This window comes from Ixodes scapularis, unplaced genomic scaffold, assembly GCF_016920785.2.
Source record: "Ixodes scapularis isolate PalLabHiFi unplaced genomic scaffold, ASM1692078v2 PGA_scaffold8__174_contigs__length_109621045, whole genome shotgun sequence".
In the NCBI taxonomy this organism is placed as follows: Eukaryota; Metazoa; Arthropoda; class Arachnida; order Ixodida; family Ixodidae; genus Ixodes; species Ixodes scapularis.
In genome coordinates this window covers 2645978-2659472 of record NW_024609883.1, presented here as the reverse complement: position 1 = coordinate 2659472, position 13495 = coordinate 2645978, and the positions used below count along the sequence as shown (strand labels likewise).

The 13495-nt window shown below is 42.2% G+C and overlaps 1 protein-coding gene across 1 annotated transcript in view; it reads right to left on the bottom strand.

The window, feature by feature from the left end:
* Positions 1-13495, bottom strand: part of LOC8041303 (putative phosphoenolpyruvate synthase) — a 394011-nt gene that overhangs the window by 115022 nt on the left and 265494 nt on the right. Inside the window, exon 23 of the mRNA XM_040214093.3 lies at positions 4930-5005. Coding sequence (XP_040070027.1) covers positions 4930-5005 — 76 coding nt within the window. The remainder of the gene's footprint in view (positions 1-4929; positions 5006-13495) is intronic.

Here is a 13495-nt window from a genome sequence, read left to right as displayed (position 1 = left end):
TATATATATATATATATATATGCAGTTATTGGGGGGGGGGGGGGTCTTCTTGAAAGACCTCAAAGACGACGCCTGGAGGACGACGTCTAAGACGACCTCAAGGACGACGTCTAGGACGACCTTGAATATGATGTCTAGGACGACATCTAAGACTACCTCGAGGACGACGTCCAGGACGACATCAAGGACAACGTTTAGGACGACCTCAAGAACGACCTCTAGGACGACGCCTAGGACGACGTCTAGGTCGACCCCCAGGAGGACGTTTAGGGCAATTTTTAAGGCGACCTTGAGGACGACATTTAGAGGGCGTCGTCCTCTAGGTGTCGTCTTCGAGGTTGTTTTAAAAGTCGTTCTTGAGGTCGCACTAGACGTCGTGCTTGAGGTCGTCCTAGACGTTGTTCTTGAGGTCGTCCTCGAAGTCGTTCTTATGTCATCCTTGAGGTCGTCCTAAACATCGTCCTCAAGGTCGTCCTTCAGGTCGTCCTAGAAGTCGTCCTAGAGGTCGTCCTAGCCATTGTCCTTGAGGTCGTCCCAGACGTCGTTCCGGAGGTCGTCCTAAACGTCGTCCTCGAGGTCTTCCTAGAAGATGTTTAAGACGTCGTCCTTGAGGTTGTTCAAGAAGACAATAAGTGCATATACATATTGTGGATTAAATTGACTGACCCCGGGATTAAATTGGGTAGCGCAAGGATTAATTTGTGCGGCGCTTGGATTAAATTGGGCGGCACTTGGATTAAAATGGCCGTCGCTTGGATTAAAATGAGCGGGAAAGCCTGCAGACTGTGAAGAGATATTGCCTGATATTCAGTACCTCTATTATTGCTTAAGGCAACCGCTGTCTCGCTCGGAAATACATCTGGTTAGTGTTCATTTTTTTAATATGCTACAATTGCATTTAAACTAACAGGGGTAAATTTTGAGATGAAAACCAACATGCTGAAGGAAGATGTGTGCTTCGGTTTGCCACAGAAATTTATTTGAACCAGTTAGACGGGACAATTATACAATTCTTAGAATCCATGCAGTAGGATGTAGTACTGGTAAAATACATGTGGACGACAATTTGGTATGTTCTATAGAAAAAGTGTTGCTACCTAAGGTGAAAAAGATATTGATCACAAATTAAGGGCTGGAAATGGTGTTCAGTTATGAAAAAAACTGTTGGCGGAGTGATGGAATACTAAGATTAAGGCTGCATGCATGTACAAAAAGGACTTTCTTGGAAGTATGGCAAACTGGCGTCCAAACCTTTGTTGCAGTGTAGAAGGCGCCATTCCAAGATAAGAAATAAAAGCTGCCATTCCAAGAATCTTTTGCTTTGCTTGACGGTTGTCGGATACAACAAAAATATAGTGGAAGGGTCTGCGATGAGACTTGTAATTAAGATCAGTGTGATGAAGAGGGGGCAGACTACGAAAACGAACGAAGTAGTATGTGTTCTGTCTTTAATTTTTTTTTCCGATTTGATGCCTTCCACGAGAAAATTCAAAGTTAAAGTGGTCTTTACGACAGACCTTAAGCTGAGCGAATTGACGCCTTTCGTTGGGAAACAGCATGGGTGCCAAAAGGAATACAGAACTGCTTCTGTCGTATCGAAGGCGTTATTCATGACATTCCGATGGCTTGTTTATCTTCTTAGATCGACCAGAGTGAACGTTGTGTACATGACCGTTTCAGTGAGCACAAGACAGCTGCAACATAACTTAGTGAACTCCGAAAGAGGAAAGTAACTTCAGGATTGTAATCACTTTAACGCAGAATGCGATGGTAGCAATGGTTTTGTCCAAAGAGAGAAATTGTGGAAAAAGTGTTAAAGGAAACTATTAGATTGGTTCAGGAATGAATTGTTAAGTCAGCCTTCGTTGAAACTCGATGAAGCAACTAAGGCTTTTTTTCCGGCGTAAAGAAAGAAATAAGGGGTGGCTTGTAGTGCTTTGCTGATTGAGAGTGCGTACGGGTGACCATGGTGAGGGTTCGAAAAGGTTCGACCTGAAATAAATAGAGTACCTGAGAGTGATGGTCACCGATTGAACTTTGCAGACTTGAAGATGAACATTTCGTTGGGACCCTACGATCTTTTAGGGATTGATTGGCGTTTTCCCTTTATTTATTTACAACTTTGCAGACAATCTGGAACGTGTGAAAATGTGAGGGAGGGTGCTTGGGTGAAGTTAACTAAATATGAAACGCGATGAATCAAATTTAGTAGCTGCTTTTGACACGCTGTGTTTTCTCCTCGTTGTCCCCGCTTCGGATTTTAGTGTCGGTTACTGCGTTCTTCGCCGTCTCTGATTTTTAAGACACTCTTCCTCGGTTAATTTAGCTCGTAAAACCCATGACAAAAAAGCCCCAATGCCTTGTTCGTGTTAACACTGTCCGACAGTGTACATAAATGCATGTAAGTAGCTATTTTCGTACTCTGTTTAATTCTATGAATATAAACGAGAAACACTGTAACAGACTGTCAAATTGAGATGGAGAAATCACGTGGGTGACTTTTCAATCATCTACGTGGCTCAGAAATCTTTGAAACTATTTATTAAGTTACAATTCTTCGTAATATTTGCTTTTATAGCCAAGTGCAGAAAAAAATAGCACCTACTTTTCCCCATAGGAATGGATTACGACATTTTAAACTGTTTGTTGTCAGCTTCAATTTCCAAGAGCACATTAGCCCCGGCTGAACCTCTAGCGTGCATTATAATCACCTTGTTGGCCTGACCGCAGGACGTTACGATACCAAGTAACGTCGTGGTGTGCCGTAAGACGAATTCTCCCGCAAAATGTAGCGGGTAAATTTACGTCCCTTGACCTGACATTACATGAAGACGGGCCGCGCTACGTAAAGTTTCCCGCGGACTAAAGCGAGTAGCTCATCATGAGTCACTTGACATATCACAATGTCACGTGACGTCATGATATTACGTGGCATCAATTTACCCTCAAAGTTTAGGGAGGAGGTGTATGATAGTTTAGTCTTCCTGTTACCAGGTGCTATGTTGGCACTCGACGCTAAAGTGTCACGTAACCCGAAAACACATGCTGTCAGGTGACGGGATAAATATCCTCGCTACATTCTGTGGGGAGAGTACTAAGGTGTTACGTGATGTGACGTAATGGTGCCATGTGAGGGCACAGTGTCAAGTGACGCGATAATGCCCCCGCTAGATTGCGTGAAAATTGTTTTAATTCGATGAAGAGTGACTTTCTTTTTGTAAAACACCTCGGTTTTGCAAGTGAGCTTTTTCTCTCGTGCGCGCGAAACGGCGTGTCCGAAATGAAGCCTGCTCTACCACGTGACCTGTGGTAGCATGATGTCCTGTAATCATAGTTTCACCAAGCACATGTCACGCCACGTGCTAGTGACACATAGAGTCTAATTGTATCTAGTTAGGGTGGCGGAAGCAGATGTTGGGTCGTGCCATGTGGTGCCGGGAAATACTCGTAGGTCTAATCATCAAGCACTCGTAGATTTACTTGACAACCACCCGTAGGTTTCCTCGACAAGCTTGTAAAGTCTATAACAATGCAAACGTTGTTTCTTTCTCGTAATCTTAGTGTTTGAAAGTGCCTTTTTGACAAAACAACATGAAAAACCTCGCTAAAACAATGGTAAAAAATATAAATGCTGAAACAAAGCTCTTCTCGCAATCACATATGAGCGTGAAGTTGTGACTTAGTGTACCTTAGAAATAATTGCCAAGCACTTTATTTTCAATGAATGAAGGTAAAGCAAATAAATAATCAAGGTTCAGTTTTAATCAGATCGGAGACGCGACTATTGTGGCAATAGCCAATAAAAGTGAGCACTATTTCTTTCTTTGTGGTGGACCGGGATACACAAAATATTCAAATTTCTCGTTATTTCTTTATGCTTTCTAGGAGCAGCTATATCCCTAACCTTGAAAATGAAATGTTCTTGTATTCGGCCAGTTTTATTTAGTTCACTACACGGGATGAAATATATGAAAGATGCAGCGGACTGGACTTTATGGACTAGTTCCGTGAACCATAGTTTTCTTTACTAAATTGGGAGAATAATTAATGCAAAAGGAAAGCCCTAACCAAAAAATAATACGGAGCCCAACGTTTCAAGGCCAGTTCGGCCCCTTGTTCCCGGGTGACTGTTTTTGTTCTTGTCGTCTTCTTGCAACGTATAGAAGGACGTATAGAAGAACAAATGAAAATATTCGAATAAACGACAGAAAAGGGAAGCTCGCGTTGTCAGTGTCTTATCAAAACGATGACGTTTTTCTCGCTGTTATTCTGTTCTCGTTACTTTACGAAACTTTATAACAACCAATGACATTGTGCCACCTTGGCGCCGGCGAGCAATGGGGGAAAGCGCAATGACGCACAACCGAAATGCTACGAACACATATTGTATTTTGCTCGCCACAGCAGTTGAAGAAACTTGAGAGCTGCGGGCATGTATAGAATTATCGAGCTGGAAAGCGTAGGTATTCTTAGTGTCACTTCACTTCCTACCGCAACCGAAGCCGACTAGAGCCAATCAAGCAGTGCTCATAGTGATCGTGGTTTTTGTACCGGCTGAACCAGTCAGGCAGGGGAAGAAATTGCTCTCATTTCCAAATGGCCAAAGAAGAGAGTTTGGCGCTGCTTGAGTGGCGCCATGGGCTCGTCGCGTCGGGCTCGAAGAAAAAGCGAGGAGCGCCTTGTTTGTCCCCGGCCCTTGGATTACTGCTCCGCTCATGTTTCCATTCGACCGAACACTCGTTGCAATTAGGGTGAACGCTCGAGACAAAAGGATGCATTTCTATCAACTGGTCGAGGTGACTGTTGTTGTAATGACCAGATCTAACGGGAAGCGGGGAGGTGCCCGTGCGGAAAGGTTATACGCAAATCATGGGAGGAAGACTATCACGGGCGTGGTGGATCTGGCGAATGGCCGTCGGAGAGCGTTACCTTGAACATGACGGTGAAGGAGTGCAAGAAGAAGAGCTCTTCCCCGAGGGCGCTGGTGGCTCCGGGAAGTACCTCGCTGCGTGGGAAATGCAACGGGAAACATTGTATGCGCTGCGACACTCGTGGCATTCGTACGACGATTATCTGTGTGTTCTGACTTTCTCAGATTGAACTTACACTCGCAAAGTCATCAAACTTATATAGGGACATGTTGATGTATAGCATCTTTACTGGCACCGGAAATTCTCCGAAACCAGAACGCGGCGCGGTGCTCCTGGTGGCTCAGTACCAAAGAGAAGTTTACTATTTGCAGGTAATAGCTGTAATGAACTAATAAATGGCGCCAATGAAACTCTTAAAGACCTTGTTAAATGATATGGCTATAATGTTCTAAAAATCAATGAAAATAAAACAAATGCGGTTTTATTTCACCTAAAAAACAAGAATGTTACCTTTACTTGTGGTATCGTTTTAAATTCGACTAAAATTGAAGTCCTCACTAGCTTTAATTTTTTTGGTGTTGTATTCACGAATCAAATGCGATGGGACGATCATATTAATTATATTTTGCTTAAAATATCGCGTGTTGTTGGCTTGATGTATCGACCCCGCCATCTTCTGCCAAGAAGTGTCAAACTTTTAATTTATAACTCTTTATTTTTCTCTCCTATAAACTACTGCCACCTAGTTTGGGGTAATACTACGAGTACAAACTTAAATAAACTACTTCTGTTGCGGAAAAAAATGCTAAGAAACATTTCCAATGTCCCATACGACCACCCTAGTGAACCCTTATTTAAAAGTTTAAAATTGATTATTGTTAATAGTATATATAGATATCGTTTGTGTGTGAGTTATAAATCTGAAGTACAAAAAATCATCTTATTCTGATTTACCTGGCTTCTCTTGCTTCAAAAGTACCAACACGAAGTTTGCAAAATTGGAAGTGACCCAAAATGATACGACCTATGCTGAGCAAATGTTACCCTATAAGTTATATGCTTCCAAACCTACTTAATTGTCTTAGCTCCGAAGATATTGATCCCATTAAGTCACCGAGAAAAGATATTCGACAATTTTTTTTCCAGTGCGGATTTTTAGTAGTCCTTTCCAGAGCTTCGAGATGTATAGCACTGTGTTTTCTGTGTATATATCTAAATGTATACATGTATGACATTTTGTGTGTATGTATCATCCCAATGTATCTATGGTATGTATTAGGGATGGGCAGTATTTCAAATACAAGTATTTGAAATACGTAATTCAATTACTTTGTGTATTTTGCATTTGTACTTAATTACAAATTGGGTCATGTATTTGACGTGTGTATTTAAATACTAAAACGTGGGTATTTCAAATACAATAGTAATTAAATACAATTTTGTGGACGAAAATACATCCGTCAGATTTACTCTCACTGTCCAGAGCAGGAAGAAAACTACGTTCTGCACCGAATGCGGTGTCTCTCAATAAAGCACCAGCGTTTAGCGACTTTGTGATTACGTGCTAGTCCAGGGCAAGAATAGTGACGAAATCGACGTTCACAGGCAGACGGGCTAAATAAGTGCCTGTGACAACTTGTGATGCTTTCCAGCCTGATTTCCATCCATATTTTTGCCTGGAACATTCTATATGCGGGGGCCGTCCAGATTTTCGTAACTGGTGCGAGTTGCAACAATAATAAATTCTCTAGCTAGTGCTGCGCGTCTTGGTCGTTTCGGTTCTTTGTTGGTCTATACCAAAATGTAATCAACAAAAAAAGCTGCTTGAAGCTCTGTACTTTTTTCACGTATTACGTCGAAGCTGATAAAAAATTTTTTCTGATTATATTTCTATTACGTTACTAGAGCCTTGTACACTAACTCCCGAGTGTACGATGCAAAATTAATATGAGATACCCAGAAACCCGTTGCAGGTGTCCTGAAGTCACTGACGCAAATTTTGGGGAATGTATTTCGAAAAGTATTTGGAGGAGACCAAATATATTTGGTTGTATTGGTATCTTGTACTTAAATGCTTTTTTGGAAATGTAATTAGATTTGTAATTAAATACATTTTTGACGAAGTATTTTGTATTTGTATTTCGATACATATTTGCATGTATTTTGCCCATCCCTGGTTTGTATCATGTACTCATGTATTATATAGATACATTGCTCCATAGAACTCTCGATATATAATGTTACTACGAAAAACGTTAATATTGCCGCCCGATTACTATTTAAATGTTATTGTGTCTTGTTTATTTTTATTGCGCCACTGCTGTTTGTGTGAGAGGGAGCGGGGGACTCGTCAAGCTGCATGATGCAACTTTTTTCCTTGGTCTTCCTCCATCATTTGTTTGATGAAAAAATAAACATTATTATTATTATTATTTTATAATGTGCTCTATGCCAGTTGAGCCGACTACATGCCTCGATGAATGCCTGCCGCCGACGCCTTTCAATCGAGCGCTGGCTCGTGCCACCGAGCATCTTTGGCAGGCTGTGAAAAAATGCACGAGGTAGAGGGGCCTAGAGTGATATACGGGTATCCCGTTCACCAGGAAAAAGTTACCCCAACTTGGCTGCCGCCATGTTCTACAACGTTGTCCACCAGACAGGTGACCATACGAAATCCTGTGGCTTCTACGCAAAACTCTGCCGAGATTTATATTGCGATCGCTGTAAAAAAAAAAAAAAAAAAAAAACATGATAAACGACTTTTTTATACCGTTAGCCCCAGAGATCAGTGTCTAGCTCCGATAAAAACGCAAAATACGGCACCGCGGCTGACGCCATCTAGCGGAGGCATTGCGAAGTTGGACGACTTTTTTTCGTAAAAGCACATTTTGGACTTAAAATACACGAAACATAACTTATCTCGTCGGCACTGTTACAAAAGATCAATAAGTAATTATTTCTGCGCAATACTTCGTTAATATCTAGACGTAAAATTATAAGGTCACGTGTCTAGTGGTCCAAAATGTGCGACATGGCGCCGGCCAATTGGGGTCACTCTCAGCTGCCAGTTTATCACTCTAAGGCCCTCTTCCTCGTTAGAAAAAATAATTATTGAAAAAAACAAAACAAAGTGATATAGACCGAATTTGTTCGATTTAAATCGTAATAATTTGATTTAATCACTGCAGGTAAATTTAGTGCATTTGCATCACTATGTTGATTAAACACGAAATATTTTTTGAACATGATGGTGAACCTGAGACCGGTGTACGAAAGCGAAAACGCGAAGGCAGAAAGAGAATTGGTAACGTCTCAAGTTGATCAATCCGTCCGATCACTTTATAATTGTACGTAAGACATAATCATTTTAAATGTAAAATTAATTTTAATTAACAACTTTTTATTGCTGCAATCCCCGCCAAACTAGAAGAAAAAGATCTTGAGTATTTTAGTTGATTAAAAAGCTTATTAATATATTTTTTTATTTCCACTTGTGACTTCGCTGCAATCGGACATTCCTTTTCTAGCTTTCATTTCTTTATTTTGCGCTTTGATTTTGTTGCAGTACGACGTTACGTAGTTGAAGAACGAAGTATATTGAAGAAATTAAGCTAAGCGCTTTAATTTGCTCTACAGAGCTCTACTTTTTGTTCGTGTTCAACATGACATGAAATTTTCTTGATTGGTAGTTTTTTGGTCTGTATGACACACACACGGTAAACAAACAAAAACATTTTTTTTAGAATTATTTTTGAGAAAAATACAAAAGCGTTGCCTTACTAAAAGTAGACCGATTAGAATCACGATATAAACCATGATTTAAGTCATCTTGATTTTTGTTCTCTATCTTTCTCATCGAAGCCGGAAGGAAGAACGTCGGACAAAAAGCACTATGCGTCACCTGGCGTTTCTCCCTGCAAGTTTTACACGCTTTGCACTCTGAACACTTCATATCAGCTATTCTTTGGACGTCTGACGAGTCCTTGTACTTCCTTTCTGCCTAACAATGTAACATTAAAAACCATTGCAAATAAAAAAAAAAAGAACACGGAAATACAAAGAAATAGTGGCGATACGATTTCTCAGGCCTACCACTTCATTCATGGTCGATGAATCGCTTTTTATGAATTAAAATAACACTACTCGCCGTTCCTCGTGCCTCCGTACCTATCGCATCGTCTTACAACAGCGTACGGAAAGCTCATTTCGGGCGCTCTATGTCATCGCAGAAATGGGAACTTTTCAATGCAGCCTGATGGCATTTCGTGGAATCAATTTGAGTGCGGATTCCTCGCTCTCAGAAGAGCAGACATGAAATGCACCTCGCGCCGCGGTGCTGCTGCTGCGAGTACGCATTCGCAACCCGCCTCGGTAGTCTACATGGTCGGCCGGTCGGCGCGGTCTAGTCGTGTCTGCTGTTTGAACGCCTGGCCGCAGTGCTTACTGGGTTGCAGCTCAGTGCTCCGTCTGGTCTCGCGGTGCGCGTTGAGGCAACGAAAAACCGCACCGGGAGTACGCGCCTTGTTTATCGAACACGTCCTGTGCGCACCGGTGCATCTTATTGAAGACGCCGGGCAGCAACCCGCCATCCGGTGAGCGCCGGTGCGGACAAGTGAGGATGCTATAAATGTGTCATAATTTATCAGCACTGATAGAATAGGGTACGATGTTTGCGGGGATATTGTTTCATTGAAATGGGGTCTTCTTTTTCGTGGTTCACGTTTTCTCACAGGTTTAGGGGTTTTTTTTTGCTATACATTTTTTGATATCGGATGAAAAATCGGTCCTTATTCAGACCTTCGTTGACGAAAGTATGACACGAAAATGCTATCGTCTAGTCTCCATGGAACATAGATGTGGTTCAAAAATTGGGAAAACGTCATCGTACCAACAAAGCAAGAAAAGTTGTGCTGTTCTTAAGCAAGAAGAAGCATCGCATACGCAAAATGAAGCTGCAAACAAAGATTTTCTTGTGCAAAGCTTGATTTCTGGGATAATCGGTTTTCGACAAATTGGTCAAAACCGGCTCGGGGGCAATTTTTGAAGGTTTATCAGTATTTACAGGAAACACAAAACCACGGTGCAATACTTATACGTAGCATTTTGTTTTTTCGGTTTAAACCGATAAACCCACAAAGTTAACCCCCGAGCCGGTGTTATCCAAGAAGAGTAATTGGGAAAGGCGGCATCGCTCGCATGAACATGTGTTGAATCACAGAATTTTCTCTTCTACAGGTAACGGAAGGATCCTTGTTATAGTAGTGACTATAGGTTCTTGTTGCTGCTGCTTTTCTCACAATTAGGGCAGAATATGCTCTTGTCACTGAGTTTTTTTCTGAACCTGCTGATGATGGCACGTGATGTGGAGAAAAGTCCTGGCCCTCTAAATGAGGTGACTGACATCTTAAAAGGGCTCCAGCAGGGTCGAACTGCTATCTTGATTGAATTAGTAGAGCTAGAAAAACGACAAACGAAGTTCAATGATCTGGTCATTGGCTATGGCAGAAGTGTAGAATCATTGGAATCCAAAAGAGAAATGTTGGAAAATTCAGATTCTGTCTAGGCACGGGTTCATAGCCAGATTTAAGTTCACATAGAAAGCGCAGAGGAAATGGCTCGAAAATTAGATGATTTAGAAAATCGGAGTGGAAGGTTGAACCTTGTTTTTTATGGTATTGAAAATTGAGAGCCACGTTAGAGCTGGGAAACTTCTGAAAACGTGATTCGAGCAATTGGCCGGGATAGGCTGCAAGTATCGGTGGGAGAAATGAAGAGAGTTCATAAGATTGGGAAACATGGGCTCAACTGTAATGGTCCGAGTGATGCAAATATGTTATCATACAAAGAAAAACAAAAATCTTAACGTTGGTAAGAAATTGAAAGTAACGAACTGCGCCGTATCAAGGGACTTTTTCTTCTTCTGTAAGGGAAATTTGCCGTAAGTCATAGACTGTTGAAAAGGAAAGAAAACACTGCGGCCAGGAGAATGTTTCGCTTGTGCATGATTTATAAATGGTGAAGCCTCTGCTTGGGATGATGATACCGACTTTGTCATTAAACTAAACAAAATTCGATAACTTTAAACTGCAAAGAATGGGGTGACCGAGTGTTCCGTCTTATAGCTTAAAGAGGGGTGCAATGATTCCTGGACTTCGGTCAAACATTTGTGGAAGTTGCCCTCTGACCCTTCTAAAGTAAAGAACAGAAAACAGATTTCGCCTGCGTGCCCTAGTTGTTCTGTAACAAAAAGATAAATATTGCCCATTTCTGGCACCCCTCAACTCACTCCCAGACTTCAGGGCCACGCGCGGTCCCCCTCCTAGTGACATCTGTCGGAGTGCCGTGTAGCTTCCCGTGTGCTCTCTCGGAGGACGCTTCCTCTCCCTCTTTCTGCTGACATTAGCGGGCGTTATGCTGCAGCTTAAAGCCGACTTAGATCACGTTATCTTTTCGCCATAGTTCCTTCGGCTGCCACTTGCGGCTGCAGGTGGGGGAAAAACTTGAGTTTTCTGTTGCGATTATGCAGCGGATTCGCGACATTTTTGAATGAAGGAGATGTTTTCTCTATCCTCCGGGAGACGATAAACAACGTAAAACTGACGTGATGCAAATTCTTTTAATCTTAACATCGTTGCACCCCCCCCCCCCCCCCCACCCCACTTTAACTCACAAATTATAAAGAATACATTTGATGACTTCAATGGGCTACTGCAAGATTTGAATCCTGATATTGTTTCTGCAACCGATTCATGGTTGAATGATACTGTTTAAACGGTGACATTTTTTCTTCTGATTATCGAGTTTATAGAAAAGACAGGAATGTTTGTTGTAGAGGAGTGTTTATTCTGGTTAAAGAAATATTTCATAGCGTAAAAAGTGATTAAGTCACGAATGACAATAAATTAAAACATATAAATAAAACAGCGCAAACGAACACAAGGACAAGTAGAAGATAGGACACAGACACTGCGCTTACTCACGACTTACTCTTTTTTTTCATCTTAAAACACATCAACATAAGAAGACAAAGAAATAAAAAAAAAAAAATAAAAAGAATCCAGCATAGGACATCTTCACCGTCATGTGCCATTTGAATAATTTTTAACAGAAAGTATACCGTTACAAAAACCAAATGAAAAAAAGAAAAGTAAATAGTAGAGAAATATAGAACTATACATGATTCCACCTCAGGTCTGAGCAAAGCCAAAACTACAGCGCGAGCCCCGATGCCCTGTGGGTACCTGTCTCGCACGCGGCCTCTTGGTGTGTGGCAATGTTACTAAACCACTCAGTTGGGAAACTGCCATAGAGACTGCTCTGAAAAAGTGTCCCCGATTTGTCCTCGAGCACCGAGCTAATGGCGAACACAACGCCGCCATTTCTCCCCCAGCGGCCACTCGAGGAAATGCACGTGGCATCCCTTTCGGCTTTAATCGGTCGTTTCGGCGCCGAACAGATACGGCGGAAGAGGTTACAGGGTTGCCACCCCCGCCTTCACAGCGGACGCGCCGCGTCTTACTACCGAAGTTAAAATGCACCTAGGTCGGGACGCGCTACCTGAAAGCACCGCTGAGGCATGGTTGTATAAAAACAATATTAATTGTTCCGCAAACCCTTGCAAACTAAAGATTATAAAAACATCACGCGCCCTTCATTTTGTACTACACTCCAATAAATTTCATACAAAAATAGTCTTTTCCGTTTGTTTTTACACAAAAACGTGCTTTCTAAAAGCTCAAGGTGACCACAGTACAGACAAATGATAAAGAGTGGCGCTGTTGTCGTATTTAGCTCGGTCTCGGTGGACGCCAGCGGCCCAGATTTCGACAACGAGTTTCCCGACTGAGTGTTTTAGTAACTTTGGTGTGTGGGCACCCTTTTCTGGCTGCATATAGGCACGCGCCTGTAGTTATAGGATCGCTCCCATGGAAGCAGAAAGAAAGTATTAAACAAACGTGTTTTATTTGTATGTTTACAATGCACCACCGACTAGCCCACCTCCAAACATTACGACAAATAATGAAGCGGATAATAACTGGAGGAATTGAACGTTTAATTTAACGTTTAACTTGTGCCCAAAATTAAAAATAGAAGAAGGTTGGCGTCGCAGGCGTTGATGTCGGCAAAACAGCAGGATCGAGCGCGGAAGCAAGACCGTGCCGAGCCCCTTATTTACCCACGTGGGTTTCTGGGATATTCGTCGTAGAACATTCGGCGCGTAGAACATTCGTAACTCGATCAGACGATAGTTTTGTTTAGCCATTTCGTTAGTTGATTTGTCTGCGGATGGTACGGAGTGGTTCGACGGTGGATGGTGCTACTGAGACGAAGAATTCCTTGCGTCAGCTGAGCTATGAACGATGATCCATGGCCTGTAATGAGGACTTCGGTGGCGCCGTGCCGGAGGACAACGGACTCGATGAAAAACTTGGTGACTTCAACAGCCGTACCGGATGGAAGGGCTTTTGTCTCGGCGTACCATGTGAGATAATCGGTCGCGACGATTATCCATTTGTTTCCTTGCGTCGATGATGGGAACGGTCCAAGTGAATTCATTCCGATTTGCTGGAATGGGGTAGATGGCGGTGCAATAGGCTGAAGAACTCCTGGCGGTCTCATCGGTG